The sequence below is a fragment of the Lytechinus pictus genome, chromosome 3 (assembly GCF_037042905.1).
Source record: "Lytechinus pictus isolate F3 Inbred chromosome 3, Lp3.0, whole genome shotgun sequence".
NCBI lineage: Eukaryota > Metazoa > Echinodermata > Echinoidea > Temnopleuroida > Toxopneustidae > Lytechinus > Lytechinus pictus.
The window spans coordinates 20,891,317-20,919,034 of record NC_087247.1 but is presented as its reverse complement, the minus strand read 5'-3'; the positions used below and the strand labels follow the sequence as shown (position 1 = coordinate 20,919,034).

Here is a 27,718-nt window from a genome sequence, read left to right as displayed (position 1 = left end):
GTACAGAAGTATAGAAGCTTTTTCAATGTTATTTTCCCCTATTTGTTTGTGGTCAGGAACAGCCCTTCATAAGGTCATCATAAGTCCATCAACATTATAGATCGATCTATCATCTTCATTAACATCATCACACCTACCACACCATTATCACCATGATGCCATACCACACGATCATCATCATTGGTCATCATCATAAATCTAATATAAAATCTTTCAAGATGACTACACACTTCGGCCCGAATTTTCAAAGGTTGGGTAACTTAGCCCGGGCTAAATTTAGCCCATGAACTAACTTTCTTCTTGGGACTAAGTTAGCCCATCTCCGAGAATTTGGGCCTATATGTGTATATATACATATATATCGAGAGCTGACTTTCCTTATTGTATTGAGTCCAGTGATGTAATGAGCCAAAAAATTTATGGGGGCTCGATATGCAATAGCGTGTAAAATTGATTTAAAAAGTTGGGAGCAAAGCGAGTGTGCAAGAAATTTCAACATTTTTAATACAAAAATCCAAGTTTATGATAGATTTTGACATAGTATTCAGAAAATAATATATTTCACCATTATCCCTTTCCATTTCTTTTTTTTTTTTGTGGGAGGGGAATTTTTATTACAAAAATCCTAGCTTGTGATAGATTTTGACGTATTCAGAAAATAGTATATTTCACCCGTATCCCTTTCCTTTTCTTCCTTATCTTTTTTTTTTTGGGGGGGGGGCAAGAGTAGCCCCCTCCCCATCTGTTTGCCAGTAATTATGTCAATATTCAAAAGTTCTAATGTGCACCATTTTTATGAAAAGATTTTTAAAATGATATTTGCCTTGATTATTATGAATGACCAAGGCCCCCGTTGCCTATAAAACTTTAATACATTTGCCGTAAAAAAAAAAACTGGCAAAGGTTTTCTGCATCTGGATCATGGTATTTTAACTGTTCAGTACTGTATTATAAATCCCTAAGGGCTACAGGTTCATGGGATATTCCTTCCTGGTGTTCCAGACAAAAGAAACAAAACACAAATTCATTTTTTATATTGTATATTTCTGTGAAATCACAGTAACATTGCATTATTTCATATTTATATACATTTATACATACAATTGCAGCTTCTATATGACAAATAAGACATATTCTTGGGGAAATCATTTTAATTCATGAAGGACATCCTCAAACACGTCAAAGTTTACATAAAGGACAAATATTGGGAGTTTCCTGTATGAATGTAATCGCTGTTGGGGGGAGAAAAAATCCCCTATATTAAAAAAAATGTCTCATCCAGTTCAATCCAGGAATATGAAGAGCACCAGTATCTTGTTGCTAAGAGCAAACGAGACTTCAGAAATGTCCACACACTGCATGCAATATGATTACACTCCCTGCTATGTGTAGTGGTTTGATGGTTGTTTATTTGTTTGTGTTTTTTTTTTTTTTTTTTGGGGGGGGGGGGGGGTAAGAGAGCTAAGTGAGATGTGCACATGTCATCACTCATCCCCCCCCCCCAACAAAAAAAAAAGATTTTCTAAAAATGAGAAGTATGAGTTCTTGTTGCCCCAATTGTGAAATCCATTAGTAGTTTCCAAATATTGTTGTAGGCCTACATGAATATCATGTATGTACCGAACAAAAAAAAATCTTTAAATGTGCTACTTTGATTCCCGTCCCACATGCAATTATTGCAAAGCTAGTATGTCAAAGCGTCATTGCAACTTCATTGATATTGCTAATTCTTTTCTTTACTTTGAAAAACACATATATTTATCCTCTCTTGTGTTTTTAGCCAATATCCCAGTTTCCAAAGAGTTAAAACACATGGAGAACTCTCCGGAGGCTCATAGGCCTAATACTATTACATGAGCAGTAAAATCTTAGGGATTCGCTGTAACCATATAGTGACCAATAGATCATTTTCCGTAACTTTTGTTCCACGAAGCTTAACACATCAACTCAAAGTATTCAGCATTGTCACTTTTTTCATCAGATGCGCTAATTGGACATATTAAAAGACCAATACACATTTATCTCACCTCTTTTAAAATCATATTGCAATAAATATCGATCGGAGTTCTTGTAGACCAATTCAGTATGTCCGTTAGGAGTTGAATCATATATCTCTTTATTTTTAATATATTCAAAATCCTCTAAGTTCACCGTTCCTGGGAGTTATAATCCGTGTTGTCGTCCATATACTGTTGCCATGTATATCCATTGTTGTATGCAGCCGGCCAACCTGTTAGAAAAGATAGAAAACACATATGAAAATAGGATTTGAGTGAAAAATGGGATAACTGGGAGGCAGAACATGGAACATAATAATAATTTATTTAAAAAAAAATATTGTTCAACATAAGCACAAGTGTAATCCAAATAATATTGACGGTTGGTAAGACCTTACCCGGCTTTCTGAAGGGTAGGGTGGCCCAAGGATATATTAGAAGTGTCAAAGGGAGTGGGCAAAGACAACTTAATAAGTGTTGACGTATGTCTTGCTCTTTTCTTAATTGAATACCTTTCGTTTTAATCTTCTTCTTTCTTTGTCTTCATCTCTTTCTATTTTCTCTCTTTTTTGTTTACCAACTTAAAATTTGCAGGGCGGTCGCTCCTGCCCCCATGACGGCGTACTTGTTTAAAGGTTATTTGAGCTGTGTCACAGATTAAACATGTTAAACGAGAATATAACAATATGGCATGTACTTCGCAAAGCATATAAACTTATTTTTAATTGCTGAGAAGTTACTAATTCATGATTTATTCTCGCATGTGTACCGAAATAACACAGTGGATTGGGGAAACGGACTCAATTTCTGTCTTTCCAAGCTCTCTCTCGTTTCAACTATCCATAACACTTGTTGGCCGTGCAGTTATGTTCCATATAACTCCACTGCCTGTAAGCAGCACACGTTTAATTTTGCAGCCATTAAAGTTAATATTTATGAATTAAAATGTTGATGAAGATTTGATCATGTGAATCGCCGTATAAGATTTCAACAATAAAAAGTAAATAAATTTCCACTTTGTAATCGAAAAAATGGAATTTATAATGAAACCATCTACTCCCTCGTCATTATCAGAGAAAAATAGCAAACGAACTGAAAACCTATTTTAAGAAACGCAATTTGAATTGCAGACAGATAAGCTCGATTTAGATACAATTTTATCAAAGGAAATCTACAGATTTGTCAACAAAATTACATTTTTCCTCGATGCCAAGAACACTTATTCTTGAAAATAAGCCAAAGAAGATTACGAAGCAGAATGAACTTAATGTAATCTCGGCCAAGGTAAAAGTTGGATGGTTTTTATATGTTTCCGATTGATCCATTTTGTAAAAATGTTAAAAATTCAATAAAAAAAAATGAACATACAAAAGTAATGGTATGAAACTTTGTGAACTTGAAAATATATTGGGTCATTTTTCATTTTGATTTTTTAAATACTTTTTTGTTATTATTATTCATGGGGGTCATAGTAGCGAAGGTAGTAGAAGAAGAAGAACAAGTAGTAGTAGTATAGTAGGAGGAAGAGGAGTACAGAAGAAGAAAAGAGAAAGAAGAAGAATGCTCTACTTGTGCTATTTTCTGGTCATATTTACCATGGTCTTTTTATACATGTATGTGTATATGTTATGCAATTTGTTTCATAACTTGTAAACATGTGAATATTGTTGGTAAATAAATCAAATCAGGAAGAAGAAAAAGAAGGGGAGGAGGAGGAGGAGAAGAAGAAGAGGAAGAAGAAGGAGAATAAGAAGAAGGGGAATGAGGAGGAGGGGAAGAAGACGAGTAAGAAAATAAGAAGAAGGAGGAGGAGAAGAAGAACAAGAAGTAGAAGTAGAACAACAAAAAGAATATATTTTTGTTCACAAAATCATGTATATATACAGTATATACACGCTACAACCCTTCATGAGGAACGTTTATAATAGCCGTAGAATAATTCATAAATCATTTTAAAATTCTCAATGAAGGTTTATTCCTTCGACTAACATCGATATTGATCGTCTTAAGACGAAAAGGAAGTCATGTTTTCTCCAATTTCTTAATCTTCAATTTTGTCTGCAAATATCTCATGCGGCACATTGCCAGCAGACTGTAGCCCACACAGCATCCTCCCTGTAATACCGCACAGACAAAAATTATTTTCAAATTTTGACCAAAAGCAGGTACCGATTCAAGTTGTTTCACTGAAATGTACATGTATTTGTACACAGAGACTTTTCTTGTCATTCTGAGAATATGAAACACATTTTAACTAGTAGGTCAACTGAAAGCAAAAATCACATCGGCAAACGTTACTATTTTAATGATTTTACACAATGCCGTGATCCAAAGTGCTATTTCAGACAATATCTCCAAGATACACACTGAAATCACCACGGATTCTCGGACGTTTTAAGTAATAATGCTTCTAATGTGATTTATAATTATATTATTATAATTTATAATGATTTGATACACCTTTTCTTGATTTGCTTTAGTGAGGTTGCCCTTTCCTCAACTTATTTCTTAGTAACGGAATATTGTTGGATTTATGAGATTATTTTTTTATATACAATATTTGTGGGGATCATTGTCCTTTAGGGAAATGATTACTGGACGTAATCAACAAAATAAGACACTCCATAATTTAAATAGCATTATTATTATGCGTTTATGTTGGGTAGATGTTATTTTGGTTTACAAGTTGAAGCACATATTCTGAATCCGTTTCATGAAAGTTTCAGTGAAGTCTTTGATTTTTTAAGAGAAGCACTAGTTTCATCATGTTGCTATGTTAATTATCAGAGAATGACAACTTGTCATTGATGACATACCTCATGAAAAGATGGGAGGTTAATATCCTCGCATCTCTCCTTAACCTCTTACCTTAATTCCCCTTTCCCTCTGTGCCTCATCAACCTTCCTCACTTATCTTTTAAAGAACATCTCCTGTCTATATGGTCTATATTATCCCTCTTCTTCATTCTTCCCGACCTTGACCTTAATCTTTTGAAAATCCCTAATCATCACGAATGATTATGATTCAAGCTCTTTATGTCTTACCTTGTTGTGGTCCAAGCAATGTTCCTTCAGCTATTGCTTTCTCCCTTTCTCGTTGAAACAAGGGGTTTATTTGCCCCTCTTGCACATTGCCGTATGGGTATGGGTTATTCTTATTCTGCTGGTGCAGTTGCTGATAGTATTGTTGTTGCTGCTGTTGATATTGCTGCTTCCGTTGCTGTTCGTATTGTAGTTGCTCATATTGAACTTGCTGATTATATTGTTGCTGCTGTTGCTGGTATAACTGTTGTTGTTGTCTGTACTCCTGCTGTTCTTGTGTAAGTGGTAATGGTTGTTCTGGTTTGCGTTTGGCCGCCTGTTGTCGACGTCGAGATATTTTCTTTTGTTTTATTTGTGTCACCTCATCTGAAGAAAACCCGGCGGCTTCAGCTGCAACTTTAAACCGTTGTGCTCTCCACCTGTTACGCACTCTGTTCCGATTTCTTGGTCTGTTATAATTTCTCTGAGGAGCTTCAAAATAAAATATAATGTGAATATGTCTATTTGTATTTGATAATAAATAGAAAGTTATCAATCTTGGATATTCTGCAATAGAACAGAAATATGAACATGATGAAAGTGAGAAGGGCATTACTGAATTGTAATTATTGCATTTGATAGTTGTTGCTGACATAATTATTATTGTTTCGATCCCTTCCTATTTCTTGCCACAGCATTTTTGGCAGGTGGTGTTGACTCATAGTGTTAGGTTTGGCGACGGAAGTGGTGATTGTCGTAGTGATGCAAGTCTGGTAGTAGACCTACTGGTTGAGGTGATTGTGGTGGAAATGACTTTATAAATATCAGTGGGGGAAAAATGATTACTTACCCAGCGGATACATTGGTACTAATTCAAATGCTTCATTTGACTCTGAATCATCTGGCACAAATCTTGGTATATAAGGAAGACCCGTTGTCGGACGCACTGTCGGAGGCAACGTAGCGTACATCGTTGACCCAACTGCCAACGCCTCGTTCAATTTTAACGTTGTCAATGGCGCAAGTGTCGGCGGAAGCGTCGCTGGAGTGCGCTTCGGTTCCTTGGTCTTCTTCAACTTTGGTCTTCGTGTTGTCCGTCTTGGTGGTAGGGTTGGTGGGAAAGTAGGCGGCAGTGTAGGAGGACGTGTAGGAGGACGTGTAGGAGGACGTGTAGGAGGAAGAGTTGGTGCACGAGTCCATCGAGGCCATGCTGTTGTCCATCGAGGCCATGTCGTTGGAATCGTCGTGGGAGTTGTTGTCGTTAGGAGAGTGGTTGTCGGCCTAGCTGTCGTTGGTACCGATTTCGGTTTTACAACTATGAAGATGTAAATTAAAAGGGACATTCATCCTAAGCATTTACGAGATTTTGATAGAAATGCACATTTTCATTTTAAAAAAGGCAAATCATGCAGGAGAGTGTGTGTGAGAGAGAGAGAGAGAGGGGGGGGGGGGGAGTATCATAATACACGCTGATTAATGTAACCATACACAAAACCCTAATTATTGCAAATGGAAAATTCGATTCCCCTTGTTCTGAAAAGACAAAATGATGGTCACGATTTCAAGGGTGAGATAATTAGATATTAATTCTTTCTTTTCAATTTCAAGATGATGGAGATTTTTTCTCTTTTACAAAATTGTAAATCAGATCGCTGTGATCAGATCAACTCGGGGTCTGTATGTCTTTTTGAAAATGAATGCGAATTCTTAAAAGCTGGAAGGAAAGTGGTTCTATCAAAAATCAACCTCCTTTAAAGTAGTACGTCGACGCTGTCGGGGAGAGGAAATTGAATGCTACCGTTTAAGGGAACCCGACTACAGAGACTGAAAGCAGAAAACACGGTTTCAATTTAAGGAAAACATGTAATATTTCACAATGCATCATTCTGAAAATAAACTCAGGACAGTGGACAAATTAATATGCCGCTTGTTAAAAGCCGGAAGGGCCTAAATGCTTCAAAGTCGGAATAAAAGAATATTCAATTATCGGTAGTTCGAAGCTAAAGAAGTTCGCTGCGTCACTCGTATTTAGAGCTAGATGCCCTTTTCTATGTTTCGTCAGGGGGCATTGCGCAGGAAGCAGCGCTTAATAGGAGCAGCTGCATGACCTCCTAACCATATCGAGGGGTCTAGTATTTAAGTTAGAATATTGTAAAGTGATTTTAAACTTTCTTGATAGGGTGTGGCTTGAGCCAAGGTCCAAATTGAATGCCAAGCTACAAAGGTTGTATGAGCATTCAAATCCTAACAATTGAAGTCATTTCAACATGTAGGAAGGATGTTTCTCGAAACTAAAAGCAAACGAGTATGAGCAAGATGAACGTAAAGCAGCCAGTGGAGTCGTCGTTATAAAGAAATAATTATTTTAGAGAATATTATTGCTTGCAAAAGAATCATAGAAAAGCGTGTTATCCGCTTTTATACAAAAGATTTAGTCAATTCACGTAAGCATGATACCTTTATACCGAGTGTCCTAGAACAAAATAATTGTGGATGTTAAGTAATCTACATTTAGAATGAATTGATTTCTTTTTACTACCACTATCTTAAAGATCATCCGTCGAACTGAGTTAATACGATTTTTAAAATCCCGCCAATGTAAATGATTTGCAAGCTTTCTTCTTCTTTTTTTTTTTTTACGAAATTCGTTCTTAAAAAGCATTTGATGTTGGTGTTGGGGAGTAAATTTTCAAGCGATCTTTATTTTTGTAATTTTTTTTTTTGAGGGGGCGGCAATCATTTTTTTTTAGCTAGCTCTCTCTACATATAGCTAGAATACTTAAATTTCAAGCAATGTTGTTTTTCTATTCGCACAGAATGATACAAGGGTAAAGGGCAAGCAAATGGAAGTGCTTGTATTTATGCTTACGGATTTGGTTTGGCTCTACATTTTACGCGATAAGTAAATGTTTTTACTTGAAGATATTACTTATCAAGTATATGCTTTTATACATTTGGCCCATGTCTTAATCGAATTTCTACGACCATCATATCTTATGTCGTATTTCAAAGCTTGCTAATTTCAAGTTTCATTTATTTCTCCTCAAGAGATCAAGATAAAAATACATTAAAAAATAGACAATGTAAATACAATGATCATCAAATTTAAAGAAAGTGAGGAAAGTAATGGCCAAAAAGGAAGAAATCTTGTGTGAGGCCAACCCATAACAAAAATTGTACTTAAAGAAATATTAAAAACACAATAATCACAAATTCAAGCAAACACCTATAACTGAACCTCAACCGAATGAGAATGTGGGGGGGGGGGGAACCAAAAATAAATCTAAGACTTAGACAATAAAAATGTTTTGTATTTCCTTTTTTTGTATTTCCTTTTTAATAAGCGGAATAACCTAATTGCATTGTGATATGGGCAGGTATGCAAAGGTGATCATGACTTTTGAAATAAAATGAGAATTAAAAGAGGAGACAACCCACCACGAGAAACATCTCATCACGACAATCCCTCATAACCATGGTAACGCCAAATTTCACCTTCTCCCTGTGATATTGGGTAATACATGCTAAACGGCAAATCGAAAGTCACCCTTAATACATATATATGAAGCTGCCTTGAGATAACTAACCTTGAACTAAGCGGAAGAAGTATATATCGTCAAACATGTCAGCACCCGGGGCAGTGACAGCGTGTCGTAAACGTCAACTTAAGTTTACCGCCCCCCCCCCCTCCCTTGCGCCACTCCTTCCCATTCCCTTGAGGAAATTTCATAGGCCTGATTTCCCTGAACTCTCTCCCACACTCTTCCATAATCATTGTTAATTAGATATGGGAATATAAATGGCTTACCACATACGTCATATTTTCTAATCAAGGAAAATTATGAAATGATTATTGGAATTAGCAATTTGGTAATTTATTATTCATGGTATAGGTTATCATTTTGGCAGGTTTTATTTTTAAAGGACAAGTCCACCCCGACAAAAAGTTGATTTGAATATAAAAAGAGAAAAATCCAACGAGCATAACGCTGAAAATTTCATCAAAATCGGATGTAAAATAAGAAAGTTATGACATTTTTAAGTTTCGCTTAATTTCACATAATAGTTGTATGCACATCCTGGTCGGTATGCAAATGAGGGAGCTGATGACATCACTCACTCACTTTTTCTTTGTATTTTATTATTTGAAATATGAAATATCCTAATTTTCTCCTCAATGTCCTGTGAAACAAAGTTTTATTTCTCACTGAACATGTGGAGTTACCATTGCTTAACATTATATGGTTCAGTCAAGTTGGTCCTTATTGTCAAATCTGTAAAAATTGAAATGTTGTATAATTCAAACAATAAAAAACAAAAGGAATAGTGAGTGAGGGACATCATCGATTCTCCCATATGCATGTGGGTCAATTGTGCATATAACTATTTTGTGAAAAATAAGCGAAATTTCTAAATGTCATAACTTTCTTATTTTACATCTGATTTTGATGAAATTTTCAGCATTATGCTTGTCTGATTTTTCTCTGTTGATTCAAAACAACTTTTTTTCTGAGGTGGACTTGACCTTTAATATCGATCAATCTTTCCTCTAGCTGAAAGCAACAATAATAATAAAGGTCAGCTTCTATCTCTTAATGCTTATAGGCATAATCATTTCTATCTAAAATGCGTTTGGTATTTAGACATCCCTTTCTATAGAACATACATGGCTTATCTGTTCCTTCAAAACGTCGATTTTTTTTTTGTGTGTGTTTAATTTATCTTGCAACAAGAAAGGGGGGAAATAACAGCACTGTTTTAAAAAAGAAATTTCATATAATCATGATGGTTCGACTTCTTTATCTTACTTTTACATCTTGGTGCAGGTGTACAACCCGTGAGGACATTGTCGTCTGGGTGTCCAGAGAAGAAGAAGGGCACGTAAGCTCTGTTGACGTGCCCTGGATTGATAGCCTGCTCGAAGCGGACGCATATGTACTGCATGTCGTCACAAGACATCCTACGAGCGTCAAGGGTGTACGGGATGTTCCTCAGCTTAGGGAACTTCTTGCCCTTACGGTGTCTCTGAGATCTTTGTTCAGCATTGAGGACGTTCTTGGCGACGCTATAGGCGAAGCCTTCCCCGTTGGGATTCCGGCTTGTCCAGATGGTCATGTTCCAGAGGTCCTCGCCCTGGACACCCGTCGTCAAGTCAGTCTCATGGAAGCTGATAGAGACATTCAGCAGCATCCGGTTTTTCTTGCCGGACATGAGCTTGGGAGTCGACGTGACCCTTGCAACGGGAGCAACGTCACTGACATTCACGACTGCAATGAGAATGGAAGGAACGAGGAAGGGCAAGAGGCGCATGGTGAAGAAAGATGGAAAGTGTGAGAGTGTGAAAAACAGAATTATTGCAGAATTTAAAGAGATGCAGAGAAACAGAAAGAGTTTTAAAGAGAAAGAAAAAGACAAAGAGAGGGAGAGAGGGGGATGGGGTAAAAAGAGAAAAAAATATAATGTTAGTCAACGGTTGAAATCGGCCAGTCATGCTCTTGGTTTGCGGGAAATAACGTCACTTTTATTCCATAAGATTTGCATCATAAGACATGGTATGAATTATAAAATGAAAGCCAAATAGGCCTATAGTAGATAGCAACGTCAAAAGAATACATCGTTTTTAATTTTTTTCTCCAAGCCCCCGAGTCAATACCAAGTACTAAGGAGAACGTGTCTTCACCAATCTCGCATCACATTTTTGGAACTCTCTACCTCCCCACCTACGTGTAGCAACCTCAATAGACAATTTCAAGAAATCTGTCAAGACTTATCTATTCTCACTGTTGTAGTTTTCATTGTTGTAACTGATGTACTAGTAGTTTAATAATGTAGTGTAGTTTAATTCAATAGTATAATATACCTTGTAATGATAATTTATGTCATGTAATGTATATCTAATGTTAGCAAAATAATGTAAAATAATTGTAATTCAAGAAATATTTTAGTGGACTCCCCTCATTTCCATTTATGCTCAATATTATACTGTTTATTATACTGTAAGAATGTTTGTCTGTAAAATTGTATTTGGTTTGTATTACCTGATATTACTTTGTATTATGTTTTGAATGGAAATGGAATAAAGAATTGAATTGAAAAAGAATTGATATAAAGCGGTCTATAAATGCAATATTATTATTATTATGTGACAACAGTGTGGCCCAAGAAGTCAAGTGGAAACATTACCTGTCTTCTGTCTCACTATACTTTTTGTTTTCCAATTCCATGAATTGTTTGTATTTGCTATTATGGATATGGTATACCGTGTAGGTGTATATCCTTCAAATTATTCGTTTGGTTTTATGTTTATGGTATCTATTTACTTTGGTGGGGTATATATCTTGTCATTTCCACGAATTTCATATCTACTTGATTGCGTTCAAATAGATATCAATAAAAAAATCTTTTTTAACCTGTCAGGAAATTTTGTACTTCTGTGTTTATTTTCGTTGAACGTGCCTGTATTTCATTTCATTAATTTTATTCGAAATTCTGGACGTATATATACTAAATTGATTAAGCTGTCATACTGACCGCATCTAATCAACTCCAAACGCTCCTTAAAATCAGAATGGTTGTATGACAACGACATCTTCCAAATCGACAAGAGGTTTACCTAAGGGATTTCTCGTAAGATCTTTAATATTGCATCCCACGTAATATCAAAGAAATAATGCTAATATATACGGTTGATTAGAATCAGCTCTATTTCCTTCTTTTTTCTAATACTGAAGATTTTGAAATGGTTTTGAAATATCACTGCCGACTTAAAACGTTTCTATGATTCATAATTATACATTGCAAAGTTTTTTGCAATCCTATTTTTAATCATTTAACCAAGCAACGCTTTGGAGATTAGGTTGGCTCAGTAAACCTGTCACGATGTTAATATCAACCTATATTTCACAACGTTTATTCTTCTAAGAATTTGATGTTTACCAGCAGATGCAGAGTAAACAGAATTAATAAAGTGAAGTGATAGATTAATTTTTACCAGCTCTGCATGCTGGTATGATTTAGTTATTAAAGACAAAGACAACAAATATTGCAATATTCTTCATGTTCTCTCAGTTCAATTGAAATAATTGTCCATCATTTCCACGACGTCATCACGATGATAACTTTATAATGTTGGTGAATTCATGTACCAATTAATGATAATAATCATGTCATAATCAATTTCGATTTGATATTTTCTTTTTGATGTATACAATCTGACGAATAATATTCTACATCATACAAGAAGTGTGCTCTCTAAATCCATACATTTCGAGTATGCCACATATTCTTGACGATAGCCCCAATTGTTTTTTTTTTGTGTGTTTTCAATTATTGTTCCCTTTTATAATCGCACCATTCCCATTATTGATTTTTTTTACCAAACTCATAATGAATTTAAATAAATTTGTATAATTACTTCTTTTTTCTGGTACTAGTGTTTGTTATTAGTATTGCCAGAGGGGAATCCTCCCCTATTTCTCATCCTTTTCTCTTTCCCTTTTCTAACTTCTTCATAATGTCACGTATATCATGTACATCAAGTATAATTACGTAGCAGCGAATGAACAACCTCTGGGGGCATTTTCTTAAATTTTAAATCGGGGACATCCCTTGTTCACATAACCATACCAATCAATTCATTATCTCATTTCGAACCATTTCATATAATCATCGACCACTGTATCAAATTACATATGCGTCTTCACCATTACATGTATTGCTGAAAATGGAAATAAACAAAATCAATCGTGGAAGTGGTTTATGGTACACCATGCATGGGCAAAGTCTTGGAAGGAAAAGTGGAAGTGAAATGGAAACGTAAGAAAGTCGAGGTTGAGTCAGTAGAGTATCATTCGGAACGAGTGTAGTCCTTAAAAGCACAGTAAACCAGAAGAATGGAAAGCTGTGACTAAGCTTGACTATATCCACTTTTTTAATCTTTCCAAGAATTTCACACATGTCGTACCGTTCATACCACCATGCAAACCTTCAAACATCATCTAAAAGAAAATCTATTTGAGACTAAATAAGAAATAAAGTAACAAAGGTAATAATTAATCTATCATAGGTAAAACACTGTTGTCACGAACCCACAAACATATCAGGAAATAATCGAACCGCTTAAGCTATAAGAATGATCAGTGAAAATGTTAAGAAATTAGCTTCTTTCGTGAAGTAAAGTCCGAGTACCTTATGTTTATGGTAACTCCCGTAGGAACTACTTTTGCTGGTAAACGCCAAGCTGGTATATAACCAATTATCTGGAAAACATTAAACGTCTAGGTTAATCAGTCATAGTGGCTGACGGTATATATAGGCGACAGATATTACTCATGGGTCTTTTTATCAAAGTGGAGACAATGGCAGAGAGGGAATTCGAACTCAGAACCTTGCGATTATGATTCCAATGCTCTAACGTTTATCAAATCATCACTTCAAATAATATCTACATGATAAAAGGACCTTACTCATGCATCGATATGTCTACATTTAGCAACATGATTTTTATCTAAAATCGACAACAAAACTAGTCATTTATTTAGACAATTATTTTTGGGCTCGTTTGCTCATTTCAAAATTAGTCAATTTTGATAAGAACCTAACATCCTCAAAGTTTTGCCAATTCATCCGATAGAAACACAAAATACGTCACAACAAGAGACATTATAATGACATCCATGTTATCCAAACATGTGCCATCCCCAATTCACTCGAGTATACGGTGATTAAAATAGCCATCTCTTAATTGTCCTTGTCACATAATGTCTCCAGGTAAACGCGATGTGAGTAATTTTGTGTCGAGCTAATGGGATTACCTGGAGAAGCCAATTAGACTATTTTATAACTATCATTGATCCATTCCAAGCTATACATCTATCCAAACATTTATGATTTGTAGAAAGTTGTAGCTGATTCAATCCAGCATGATAATCCTCTGTAAATGTATATAATATATCTGTCTGTCCGTCGGTCTAATTATTTATCTATCTTTTATTCTTCTATCTATCTATAATCTATTTATCTATCTACACTGTAAAAAATGAAGTGCTAATTTAGCACCTACAGTGCTTGTATAGTGACTGCATTACGAGTGCTGATTTTCTAGTTCAAATTTAAACTAAAAAATCAGCACTCGTAGTGCAGTCACTATACAAGCCTTGTAAGTGCTAAATTAGCGCTTCATTTTTTACAGTGTACCTATCTATCTATCCATTTATCTGAAAGACCATAAAATATTTCGAGCTGTGCACATTTTCTCTGTATGTTCACACACTTTAAAAGAAATACATTTCGTTTAATTTACAAATGAAACAATACTTCATTTCATAATGCCTAACATACTTTGCTCAATATTACAGGTTAATAAGTTCCAGAAAGACGGGACGAACGCCAAGCATATTGATGCCTTTATATTGCAACACACAGTATCTGGCTAGAACGGAGCTGATTTAGGTATTGCCTTCATTAGTTTACCAAAAAAAATTTTTGTAAATGTGTACAATGATGGAGCCAAAGTGCTTTAACTGGAAATGGTTAAATTCACCTTGAAGAATCATATTTGTTGGATTATATTTGTAATCTATAGGAGATAACATATGTCACATCGTTTTGGGGATTCCAGCTGATTTTGTTTGAGATCTCGAGACAGTCAGGAAATTCAAAGGGAAATATGATTCATCTCTTCTTTTAAAGTTTAACCATTCTTTCGTACCTTTTGCCAGAAACTTTGTTATGTTGCTGGCTGATTCTCTTGGCTATTTGGCAATCGCTCGTTACTGCCAAAATGTCAGCAAATTATCTGATTTTTATCTCAGATTGGACGTTTCCGTTAACATGTCAAGAAGGATGGAGGTAGTTCCTCGCCATCTACCACACCAAACCTGTCTTCGTCATGTTCGTGCTGAACAGATAGGGGTGTTTCAAACGAAAGTTTAAAAATAATGTGGTATACCATGTATTGTGCTTATTCTATAATGAGGATGGATATTTACATGAATATAACTAACTGTCCGGTGGTTTTATTATATTAAAATGATTAAAAATGAACAAAAAATCGGTAATTGAATGCGTGATATGATCAAAATTAGTATACTTATACCATGGAGATACCAACAGTAGGGCCTAAGACGTACACATATCTGAGCAAAGACCTGCAAATATCCATGCATGATAACCTCATGTTGTTGTTTTTTTTTTAATACTTATTCTTTATGCAGACTGAGATTCTCGAGTCGCTATGCAGTTACAATGAGGCAGAGGAATTCCTTTTAATACAGTACCTTTAGAGCAACTCATCAATGTTTAATCTTGTCTTTAATAAGATTTCAAAAAGGACGTTCAAAGGTTATGACGAGTTGTTGTATAACCATGGGATAATTTGCATACAACTTGATTCATTGGAATTACACATATGCGAATCGTTGTTATCATGCTCCATTAATGCTTTGTTCGCAACGAGGCAATACTGTATGAGGATGTCGAGGCCAAAATATGTTTAAATTATTAAGCGAGAGAGTGGAGCGAGCAACCGAGCGAAAGATTTTGCAAACTTTGGCCAACGATAAAAGCACGTTAACAGCGACATCTAAAAATTAATTCACACGGATTTTTCATTTCAGAAGTTTATACAATGCAACTAGATTTCTATTTCATGAGAGAGAGAGGGAGAGAGAGATGGATGCAGGGGACTATGCCACTGCTAAGAAAGGCGAACTTGAATAGTGTAATTAAAATATTACTATCCAAAAATACGTCAAGGGAAATTATCCCTGAACGCGTCCAACATCAAAGGAAGTATATACATGTACATTTTACAAAATAATTCTGCCCCGCATTTAAGAAGACACTGAGTGTTGGAGGCGTCTTCAAATAAATTACTAAAGAAGCAACAAAAATAGGCGTTTCTCTCTTCATGCTCTTAGACAGACAACTTTATTGAATGACAATGATAGCTATCTTGGAATGTGACCAAGGTCAAATTACAGGGTTTGTTTACTTTGCAGTAAGAAATTGAAATGATTTCAGACAAACTGTAAAGGATTAGCTAGCGATAGGCATATATCTTGTTGGGCTGAACATGTAGGTCTCTCGTATCTATTATCGTGTATAAATTATGTTGAGCGGCTAAAAGAAATAAACCTCATTTTCCAATATAATATTTATTAATTTAAGATATTGCAATCAAGGTTTCAACAGTGACTATGATGACACTGATTCAAGAGTTCGTCTTCGCGTCGATATAATGCGCTCGTCAGATTGTATTTCATTTTATATAGGTCAATATCGCTTTTATCAGTTTTATAGGCCAATATCATTTCCTATTTACAACGCTTGGAGGGGTGGCCCCTCGTTGGAAGGGTTGAGTGTGATATAGATTTTTTTTTCAGTATTCGAAAGATCATGCTTCTCATATCAGTCACTCATGAACATGCGAGAAATTGGGTGGGGAAAATAAAATTGAGGAGTAAGAGGTGGTATCTGAGGGGGAGGTGCAGGGTGACCAGACGTCCCGGATTTCAAGGGACAGACTCGCATTTCAGCAATTTGTCCCGCGTCCCGTACGACCCTTCCGGAACGTCGTTTTGTCCCGTATGATTCGAACACATTTATGTGAGAATATTCAAGCATTACAAGGAAAATGGGAAAAGGGTGAAATATGACGTCGTTTTTTAACAGTATGTCAAAATCTACCACAAACATGACAAAAATTTTGCTCGCTCGCTTACAAAAAATAATATTGTACCCTCTTCGTCATGTTAAACCTTCTGAAAATGTTTCAGAAAATCCAAGTAATTTCGCACAAAGGGTGGGATTTTCGTGTAGCTCCTTCTATATTTTGAAAGGTCGGGGGCCCCTGGCCATTATAAATACACAACTATAGGTACATTTACCTCATTCCTATGCACGCAAAAGTCATGGTTTTCTTATTCATTTTATACTGCAGGGTAGGGTTGTTCAGTCTGTAAACCACTTTGCATCGTTTTACGTCAGTGTATGAGGGCGCGTCGTGGTCTAGTGGTTCTGACTCTCGCCATTCAAACAGAGGGTCGTAGGTTTGAATCCTAGCTTCCTTCAGCAAGAAATTGATCAACGCTGTGCTGCATTCGACCCAGGTGAGGTGAATTGGTACCCGGTAGGATTAATTTCTTGAATGCACGAGCGCTGAAAGGCAGCTCGAGCTAAAGCCGGGGTAATAATAACAATAACAACAATGCGCCTCGGAATAGATTGTTTCTAGGTAGATGGAAAATTGGGCGGTTTTTGTCTCACCTGCATAGCAGAGTGAGACTATAGGCGCCGCTTTTCTGACGGCGGCGGCGGCGGCGTCAACACCAAATCTTAACCGAAGGTTAAGTTTTTGAAATGACAACATAACTTAGAAAGTATATAGACCTAGTTCATGAAACTTAGCCATAAGGTTAATCAAGTATTATTGAACATCCTGCCTGAGTTTCGTGTCACATGACCAAGGTCAAAGGTCATTTAGGGTCAATAAACTTAGACCATGTTGGGGGAATCAACATAAAAATCTTAACCTAAGGTTAAGTTTTTGAAATGTCATCATAACTTAAAAATATATATAGACCTAGTTCATGAAACTTGGACATAATAGTAATTAAGTATAACTGAACATCATTTCAGGTCACATGATTAAGGTCACAGGTCATTTAGGGTCAATGAACTTTGGCCAAATTGGGGGTATTTGTTGAATTACCGTCATAACTTTGAAAGTATATTGGTCTAGTTCATAAAACTTGGACATAAGGGTAATCAAGTATCACTGAACATCCTGTGCGCATTTCAGGTCACATGACCAAGATCAAAGGTCAATGAACTTTGGCCATAATGGGGGTACCTGTTCAATTACCATCACAACTTTGAAAGTTTGTGGATCTGACTCATGAAACTTGGACATAAGAGTAATCAAGTATCACTAAACATCCTGTGCGAGTTTTAGGTCACATGTTCAAGGTCAAAGGTCATGTAAGGTCAATGAACTTTGGCCATGTTGGGGGTATTTGTTGAATTCCCATCATATCTCTGTAAGTGTATTGGTCTAGTCTAGTTCATAAAACGTGTACATAAGAGTAGCCAAGTATCACTGAACATCTTGTGCAAGTTATAGTAGTTTTCAAAGTCAGCACTGCTGCTATATTGAATCGCGTGATGCAGGTGAGACCGCCAGAGGCATTCCACTTGTTTTTAATAATCATCAGGTTCATTATCATTATCATTTATCAAAAAAATCATCATCATCACTCTTATTATTACTAACCAGACATGATTGCTTAATGGTAGATTGCCCGCCTCATGGACGCGAGGTCGTGGGTTCGATCCCGGTCGAGTTATAACAAAGACTTATAAATAGGACCTTACACCTTCTTGTTAGGCGCTCAGCACTTGGATTGCAAAAGGGTAATAGTAACATAGAGCCCGCTAGTTGGGCAGTTTCCCAACTGAAGTACTACCCTGGGTAAAAAAAATAATAAAATACGTTATTATTTATGTTACTATTATGAATCATCATTATAATAATTATCATATCGAAAGTTATCAACATCTCATGCGATACCAGGCCTATATCCTTGTCACTTTTCAAACTGGTTTGTGCTGTTATTGGTGGTGGCGTTGATGTTAATATTTTTGTTTTTGTTGGTTTTTTTTTTTCAAACTTACTGTTGGGACACATTGCGCAACATTCGCCGGGCGGATGTATCGCATTGTCACAGTTAGTGGGTTGGCAGCCAAGGATCACACATTCTATGGTGGAGTTTGCACAGGTACAGGTGCTACAATCGTTCACCGTCCAACTCTCTCCATGGGAATAGGGGACTCCCCGGTAGACACACGGTAGAAGGTACACGTTCTCGGAACTGATGAAACTTACACTGGAGTATTCCACTAGATATAAGAAAAGCGGATGAAATGGATGTTTGCAAGGGCAGAGAAAGGAAAGTGAATAAAATAATTCAAGGAGGAAATGAAGGGAGAAATGACGGAGAAGAAGAAGATGATGAAGTGAGAGTTAAATAAGTAAAAGAAAGTAAGTCAGAGAACAACGACAATAATAAAAGAAAGAAGAAATAGAAGAAGAATATAATTTACAATATGAAGGAGAAATTGGAATCAGAAAAAATAAGGAAAAAAGCAGAAATAAGGGAAGAAACACAAGAAGAAGGAGAAGGAAAAAAGAAAAAGATGATGATGACGAAGAAGGAGGAGGAGGAGGAGAAGAAGAAGAAGAAGGAGGAGGCGAGGAGGAGGAGGAGAAGAAGAGGAGGAAGAAGAAGACGATAAGATGATGATGACGAAGGAAAAGGAGGTATAGGGAGGATGATATTACAAGATGAAGATTTGAAAAAGAAGAAAAATTGGAACATGTAGGGATTATTAAGATGTAAGAAGGAAGGGATGTTAACATAAACACGAAAAGAACAAGATGAAAAATAAGAAACGGATTGATGAAATAGGGAAGAATCAAGAAATGGAAAACGATTAAGAGATACGATTTGTTAAGAGAAGTTGAAGAGAGGGGTTGGGAGAGCCCAAACAAGAAACAAGGGATAGAAAATGTTGAAAATATAACACAATGGAGAATATTAGAGGTGTAGGTATAAAATTTCGGAAATGAAAGTTGATTGGAAGAAAATGAATATGGTATGACGCAATGGGATGCGAAAGAGACAAAATGAAATAAAAATATCATTAATTTTTGCCATGAACAATGAAGATTAATATTATTTACTAGCAATGCAGTTATTACAGTTGCGAGAAATGATCATTTCCAGAGCATGGGATCTTTGATGAATCTTTAGGGAGCAAAGGAAATAGTAGCGAATGGAGAATAAAAATAAGGTAATGATTATTAAGTTGATAACGATGACGTCATGAAGCTATATATGCATTAATGTTAAAGATGATGCTTGCACCAAACACTGTGTTACTGTAACTCGCTTGAACAATGATAATTCCACGATGGCAATTATTTTACTTCAGACAATATAACATGACAGGTATAAACATAATTTTGTATTCAAACATTGTGTTATCCATGGAGTTAGAATGGAAACCGATAATGTGTTAGTTGCGTTTCATCCCCTATAGATAAATGAATCACGTATTTAGAATGTCGAATCTGCTCTCAGTATAGTTTTACTTGAAAAGATGCAAGGCCAAGGTTATAACAGTTTGCTCTTCTCTGTTGTGTTACCGTGTTCCTCTTAAATCGGATAGTGTATCATTTCGATAAGATAATACGTATTTCACCTATATCTGGAAATTATCGAAAATGAAAACTAGGGTTATTCTTTGGCAGTCATATGTCTCCATGGATGTTGCCAGAAAATCGTTTCATCGATGGTTCACATATTTAATCAATTTTTTATTGGGAGTATTCCAAAATACCGACCATGCAGCTGAAATTAACAAGAAATGGTAATTAAAACCTCATTCATCAGGATAAATATGACAGATATTAAAGACAACAATAACTTCTCAGATTAGATAAAACAGGGGGATTTGATGGCATGATTTAATAGTTCTTACATTCTGGAAACAGTTTGATAAACGATAATCACTTTATTTTAAATATATGAGATATAACATTAATCTATAATGATACCATACAAATGTAAATCAAAGATTGTCAGTACTGAAGATTGCTATATTCAGGACATGATAATAATTCATAATATTTAATCAATAATAATTTGTCAAGTCGTAGGAACCATTATCAATAATGGGTAGGCATGGTACTTATGACATATAACAAATATTAATGTACCACCCTCTTTACATTAAAGATGTAGAAGTGAAGGATTGATCGAATACAATTTCTGAACAATAAGATAAGTATTAAAATTCTACAACAATTTTTCACTTGGCCCATTGAACTGGAGGATGTGAGTATAATAACGTGGCTGGTAAGTTGTCTCCATATAGACCGAGATAACAAGTTTAACGCGAAACAGAGCCAGGGTTAAGATAATATATTCCAGATCTCGAACACACGAGGGGATACCTTTCAGATATTGTGGGGATCAATATGTTTTAAACCCTTATTGTTTTTATATATATATACATATATATATTAACTGAAAATGTGAACATAGGCATAGATAACCGAAAGAAAACATCTGAATGACATCTCATCTCACGATGGTAATCATCTAGTACATTGATCCCTAATAATAACATTATGATAGTTTGTCATTAATTCAATAAAAAGCGAGATATTGACCAGTGGCGTTTATCATGTTTATGAGCTATAACATTTGAGGGGGGATATGGCTTTATATAGGGCAATACAATCATCTAGACAAAGAATCAACAACAACAACAATAAAACCTTTCCAGGTCTTGCACATGGTCTATGAGACCGTCTACTGGACGACAAAGGTTCTAAAAAGTTGCGTTATCGAAACAAGCGAGAGAATATGTTGACTTATTTCAAAATGAAAATGTATTTTTTTATGTATTTTGACATTATGTCACATTTCAACCTTATTCCTTACTTTTTTACCCCCCAGTCCCCCATTTATGCACCCACCAAATTCATTCTGCAAAGTTTCTTGTCTTGCAATGTCATTGCTGTTTCCTTTCTGACAGCGTACTTCATATCTTGACATGATACGCGACTATCTTTGAAATAACTAGACCAATTTAAGCATCATTTTCAAGAGATAAATATAGTTCCAATTTTCATTGCCATGGTTACCTGGGACTGGAGACTTCATTCGAGTTCACTCTTTACAATCTGCTTGGGTATAATATCCCCTATGGGAGTTTACTCACTTTGGAGTATCATTTTTATAATGTTCGGACTCTCCCCCTCCCCCCCCCCCCCCTCTCTCTCTCTCTCTCTCTCAATCTACAATAGTATACTAATCAAAGAAGACATATTGTAGTCTGAACATGGAAGCACGTTTTCATAACTACTTTTTATGATCTATTTCGTAAAGGAAGATGATTTGCATTGTACAAGTTTGGGTATAATAATATTTTCTATCGTAGTCTTGTGTTGTAAAGTTGGTTAATGTGAACAATATGACAAATACTGCATCATTACAAGAACATAACAATTAACCAACGAAATACAAAAATAACAGTGCACGTGTCATAAATTATATGACGAATATATATACAACAATACTACTCTTTGATGGGGACAATTCGTTTTCTGTGTTGTTGGGAAAACAGCGTTTGACTTTTAAACACCCTCAGTCCTCACACTGCGTTCATAATTGATTACAAATAAGTTTTTTCGCATTTTTGAAAAATCATATACTATAAATTATCTACTTCCTACACTGCCTTGAGACTTCGGGCAAAATCAACGCCATCTAAACTAATTCCTCCTACAGGTAGAGCTATCGATACGAGATATCTAATTTCTGAGTAAAGAATCTGTGTCGAAATTCAGACAACCACACCCCAAAGAATATTTAGACGATAATGAAAGATATATTTTGTGTATTTTCTTCACAGTGTGCCAATCAACTCATTTTCATATACAGTCATATCAACCAAGAAATGTTCTTGATTGCTCAAGGGTATGTTTGTACTGGTATAACAACACTCTTAAAAATGTTGGGCAACATACGGTCCACACAACAATTGGTTAAAACTTTATCCAATTCTGGGTAGTTTTACACCAATACTGTGTAGTTTTCACCCAAAGCACACATTATTGGTGTAAAACTACCCAGAATTGGATAAAGTTTTAACCAATTGTTGTGTGGACCGTATGTTGCCCAACATTTTTAAGAGTGAATGTTAATGTGCCAAACGAATTTAAAAAATACATTACTCCGATTTAATATATTGTCCATTTGTTATTGTTAGTATCTATATTGCACGATGAACAAATGAAGCCAATGGTTTTCACACAAAAAAAATGTTTCTGAAAGTTTAAAGTTTCTCGGGTGAGAAGAGTGGGGTGAAATTAAATTTTGAAGAAAAATACTCAACCCCCCCCCCCTTCCTTAACACTTAATTCTCTTTCATTTTCCTTACCTATTTCCACCTTTCCATATACATGTATTTCTTTCGTTCTCTCCTTTGATTATACCAGATTTAGTCATGGTGTGTTTTCAACGACATCTACCCACCATTTTCCTGAAGCAATATAGATAAATGCCTATAATTTCTAAGCGGCCATGACAACGGTTGAAGCATAACAGTCACGATGAGAGTTTTCTTGTGTGTTTTTTCTTTATATTACAATGCAAAACTCCGGTGTTGATTTACCACCAGACCGGAATCGTTCTAATGTCCACACTAGAGAAGTGTTAAACAATACCAGTTTGGTTTTGGTGTAACTCCAAATAGGTGTTTATACAACACCAATTAGTATTAAAACAGTATCGGTTTGATTCCAAACTAGTGTTGTTTCAATCTGGTGTGGACATAATACAGATTATGGGCTGGTGTTATATTGGAACCGGCGTTTTTGCAGTGTAAACAAGGCCATGTATCGAAATAATTTGTTATGTTTTATGTTGTTACGCTTTTTAAAGGAAGATAAATCAGTAAATTTCATGCAGTACCAGAACAGTATGATTTAGTGTTCAGTATATTAAAATAATAGACGTATCAATAATGGCTTCTTATCAGAAATGGCACTCACATAAAATTATCAAAGACTCCATAGTCATCAGAAGTAATTAGCTCTTAAGAAAAGAACAATTATAATGCTGATTTAGCGGTTATCCTCAGTCACCTATTAGTCAGTCATCAAGTATGAATTGACACGCCCAAACGAAATAAAAATACAAAACAAATACAATTTTATGTTTTACTCTTCCAGAAGTTTCAATCATCATGCAAAGAATATATTGCAAAGAATATTCTGCAAAGTTTCTTGTCTTGCAATGTCATTGCTGTTTCCTTTCTGACAGCGTACTTCATATCTTGACATGATACGCGACTATCTTTGAAATAACTAGACCAATTTAAGCATCATTTTCAAGAGATAAATATAGTTCCAATTTTCATTGCCATGGTTACCTGGGACTGGAGACTTCATTCGAGTTCACTCTTTACAATCTGCTTGGGTATAATATCCCCTATGGGAGTTTACTCACTTTGGAGTATCATTTTTATAATGTTCGGACTCTCCCCCTCCCCCCCCCCCCTCTCTCTCTCTCTCTCTCTCAATCTACAATAGTATACTAATCAAAGAAGACATATTGTAGTCTGAAAATGGAAGCACGTTTTCATAACTACTTTTTATGATCTATTTCGTAAAGGAAGATGATTTGCATTGTACAAGTTTGGGTATAATAATATTTTCTATCGTAGTCTTGTGTTGTAAAGTTGGTTAATGTGAACAATATGACAAATACTGCATCATTACAAGAACATAACAATTAACCAACGAAATACAAAAATAACAGTGCACGTGTCATAAATTATATGACGAATATATATACAACAATACTACTCTTTGATGGGGACAATTCGTTTTCTGTGTTGTTGGGAAAACAGCGTTTGACTTTTAAACACCCTCAGTCCTCACACTGCGTTCATAATTGATTACAAATAAGTTTTTTCGCATTTTTGAAAAATCATATACTATAAATTATCTACTTCCTACACTGCCTTGAGACTTCGGGCAAAATCAACGCCATCTAAACTAATTCCTCCTACAGGTAGAGCTATCGATACGAGATATCTAATTTCTGAGTAAAGAATCTGTGTCGAAATTCAGACAACCACACCCCAAAGAATATTTAGACGATAATGAAAGATATATTTTGTGTATTTTCTTCACAGTGTGCCAATCAACTCATTTTCATATACAGTCATATCAACCAAGAAATGTTCTTGATTGCTCAAGGGTATGTTTGTACTGGTATAACAATGTTAATGTGCCAAACGAATTTAAAAAATACATTACTCCGATTTAATATATTGTCCATTTGTTATTGTTAGTATCTATATTGCACGATGAACAAATGAAGCCAATGGTTTTCACACAAAAAAAATGTTTCTGAAAGTTTAAAGTTTCTCGGGTGAGAAGAGTGGGGTGAAATTAAATTTTGAAGAAAAATACTCAACCCCCCCCCCTTCCTTAACACTTAATTCTCTTTCATTTTCCTTACCTATTTCCACCTTTCCATATACATGTATTTCTTTCGTTCTCTCCTTTGATTATACCAGATTTAGTCATGGTGTGTTTTCAACGACATCTACCCACCATTTTCCTGAAGCAATATAGATAAATGCCTATAATTTCTAAGCGGCCATGACAACGGTTGAAGCATAACAGTCACGATGAGAGTTTTCTTGTGTGTTTTTTCTTTATATTACAATGCAAAACTCCGGTGTTGATTTACCACCAGACCGGAATCGTTCTAATGTCCACACTAGAGAAGTGTTAAACAATACCAGTTTGGTTTTGGTGTAACTCCAAATAGGTGTTTATACAACACCAATTAGTATTAAAACAGTATCGGTTTGATTCCAAACTAGTGTTGTTTCAATCTGGTGTGGACATAATACAGATTATGGGCTGGTGTTATATTGGAACCGGCGTTTTATGTTTTATGTTGTTACGCTTTTTAAAGGAAGATAAATCAGTAAATTTCATGCAGTACCAGAACAGTATGATTTAGTGTTCAGTATATTAAAATAATAGACGTATCAATAATGGCTTCTTATCAGAAATGGCACTCACATAAAATTATCAAAGACTCCATAGTCATCAGAAGTAATTAGCTCTTAAGAAAAGAACAATTATAATGCTGATTTAGCGGTTATCCTCAGTCACCTATTAGTCAGTCATCAAGTATGAATTGACACGCCCAAACGAAATAAAAATACAAAACAAATACAATTTTATGTTTTACTCTTCCAGAAGTTTCAATCATCATGCAAAGAATATATTGCAAAGAATATAGTTTTTAAGGTTGGAAAATTAAAGACAACTAAAAAAGAGAAGAATTTAACTGTACCTACCTTCTTGAGCAGAGGAAAGGGTGGCGAAGAAAACTCCGGTCATCGCTAGGACCAGCAAATACATATGTTGGTTTCCGTTACCATGGAAACCCCTCTTTCTTTTATCTTCCTCCTTCATGCTGGAAGTTTGACGACAAATTTTAGTTCGAAAAGAGGTGATCTAAAGTCAGCCTGATCTTCAACTTTCTGAATAAAATAACTTCTTGAGGGTTCTCGTTTTTCGTCTGCACAGTTTGAGCAAACGCCTCTATTATGAGCATCATCATCTCATGTGGTTTTTGATCTTTGAAGAACTTCCTCTCCCTTTCGCAAGATTGTTATTAAAGAGGAGCGCTTCCTGGCATCTTTCCAGGATCCTCCTCATACGAATCAAAATCTTGTCGTACAGGAGATCAGTGTCCAAGAGGTACAGACATCAAACATGAAGAAGAAAATTTCTTAAGGAGGGGTTGGTACACGTGTTGCTTTTATTTTGCGGGGGGTAAATATTAAGTTTACTAAACCCATCAACCAATCTTAAGCAAAACTTAATACCATCATATGTTTTTCTTAAGTTACATCTACAATCCACATCTTTTATTATTTTGGTTTTTTTTTGGGGGGGTAGATATTACGTTTACTAAAACTATAAACCCATCCCAAGAAAAAAAATATATCATCATTTTTTTTCTCAATATATCAGACATTGAAGTTTCATCTACAATCCACATTTTTTTCTTTTTTTTTGGGGGGGGGGGGTAAATATCAAAATTATTTAACCCATAAACACATCCCAGGCAAAAGTTAACACCATCATATGTTTTTCTTAATAATTCGAAGACAATGAAGTTTCATCTACAGTTCACATCTCTTGAGAAAAAATCATAATCCAAGATTCGTTTTGATATTCAGAACTTTATTTTTAGGACATTCCGCACCTTCTTTCAGGGGCCGCTGAACGGTTTTGGAGGGGGAGCGGAAAGTGGGGGGGGGGGCTGACCATGCAAAAAATTACAATCAGATGGTCATTTTTACGTTTTTGTACACGATTTTTGAAAAAAGGGCCCTGTCTCTTGATATTGATTTATTGTTTATTCCATTTTTTTAAACATTTATGTTACATTTTTTAACAAACTGTTAATTGATAATGATTCAAGATACGGGACAAAAACCATAGTGTGTGAAATCAATGTCTTTCCCGTGTTCACATTGTCAATATTCATGTTATGGTATTTAGGCCCTACACGTGAATATTTATGTTGTGCATATTATGATCACTGCTTTTTATATTATTATTAAGCAACGCTTTGAAATGCAATAATTTTAAAAAGTATGTGCTTGTTTTAATTTTATATATTCATTGATATCAGCTTGCCGTTGAGGTGTATTTTAGGGAAGCTTTTTGTGCAGAGGCGTCGATCCTGGGGGGGGGGGGCAGGGGGGCGATCGCCCCACCAATGAAAATATTGGGTGGGCAAACATATCGTTTTGCCCCCCCCCCCCAATAATTCCCGATGTGCAAAAAAAAAAGATTGTAATGTTTACACAGTAATCGGAAAGCGAGATGGAGATACACAACTCGCTCTTTATTCAAAATCGTGCTCTAAATGTCCGCTTTTCAGATTGCAATATAACAATTTTCAGCTCGCGCTTTGCGCTCGCATCATTTCTTTAGCAAAACCCATACTTTTCACGATTAAATAGGTGAACAGAATGTCTCGTTTTCAATTCTTCAAAAGAATTACCGCTTCGATTAGCAATAA

The 27,718-nt window shown here is 35.5% G+C and overlaps 1 protein-coding gene across 3 annotated transcripts; it reads right to left on the bottom strand.

Moving 5' to 3' along the window:
- Positions 1–1,033: 1,033 nt before the first annotated feature.
- On the bottom strand, positions 1,034–26,230 carry LOC129255797 (mediator of RNA polymerase II transcription subunit 12-like). Of its 3 annotated transcripts, XM_064096611.1 has the most exons (6): positions 25,977–26,230; positions 18,693–18,917; positions 9,827–10,285; positions 5,869–6,333; positions 5,043–5,510; positions 1,034–2,230 (listed from the first exon to the last, which is right to left on the bottom strand). In XM_064096611.1, exons 1-6 carry the CDS (start codon positions 26,092–26,094, stop codon positions 2,148–2,150), a joined length of 1,818 nt encoding a protein of 605 aa, XP_063952681.1. In that variant the 5' UTR covers positions 26,095–26,230; the 3' UTR covers positions 1,034–2,147. The 3 variants fall into 3 exon arrangements, with proteins under 3 accessions (XP_063952681.1, XP_063952682.1, XP_054750099.2); XM_064096612.1 differs by lacking the exons at positions 18,693–18,917; positions 25,977–26,230 and adding an exon at positions 15,296–15,317; XM_054894124.2 differs by lacking the exons at positions 18,693–18,917; positions 25,977–26,230 and adding an exon at positions 15,115–15,244.
- Between the last annotated feature and the right edge of the window lie 1,488 nt (positions 26,231–27,718).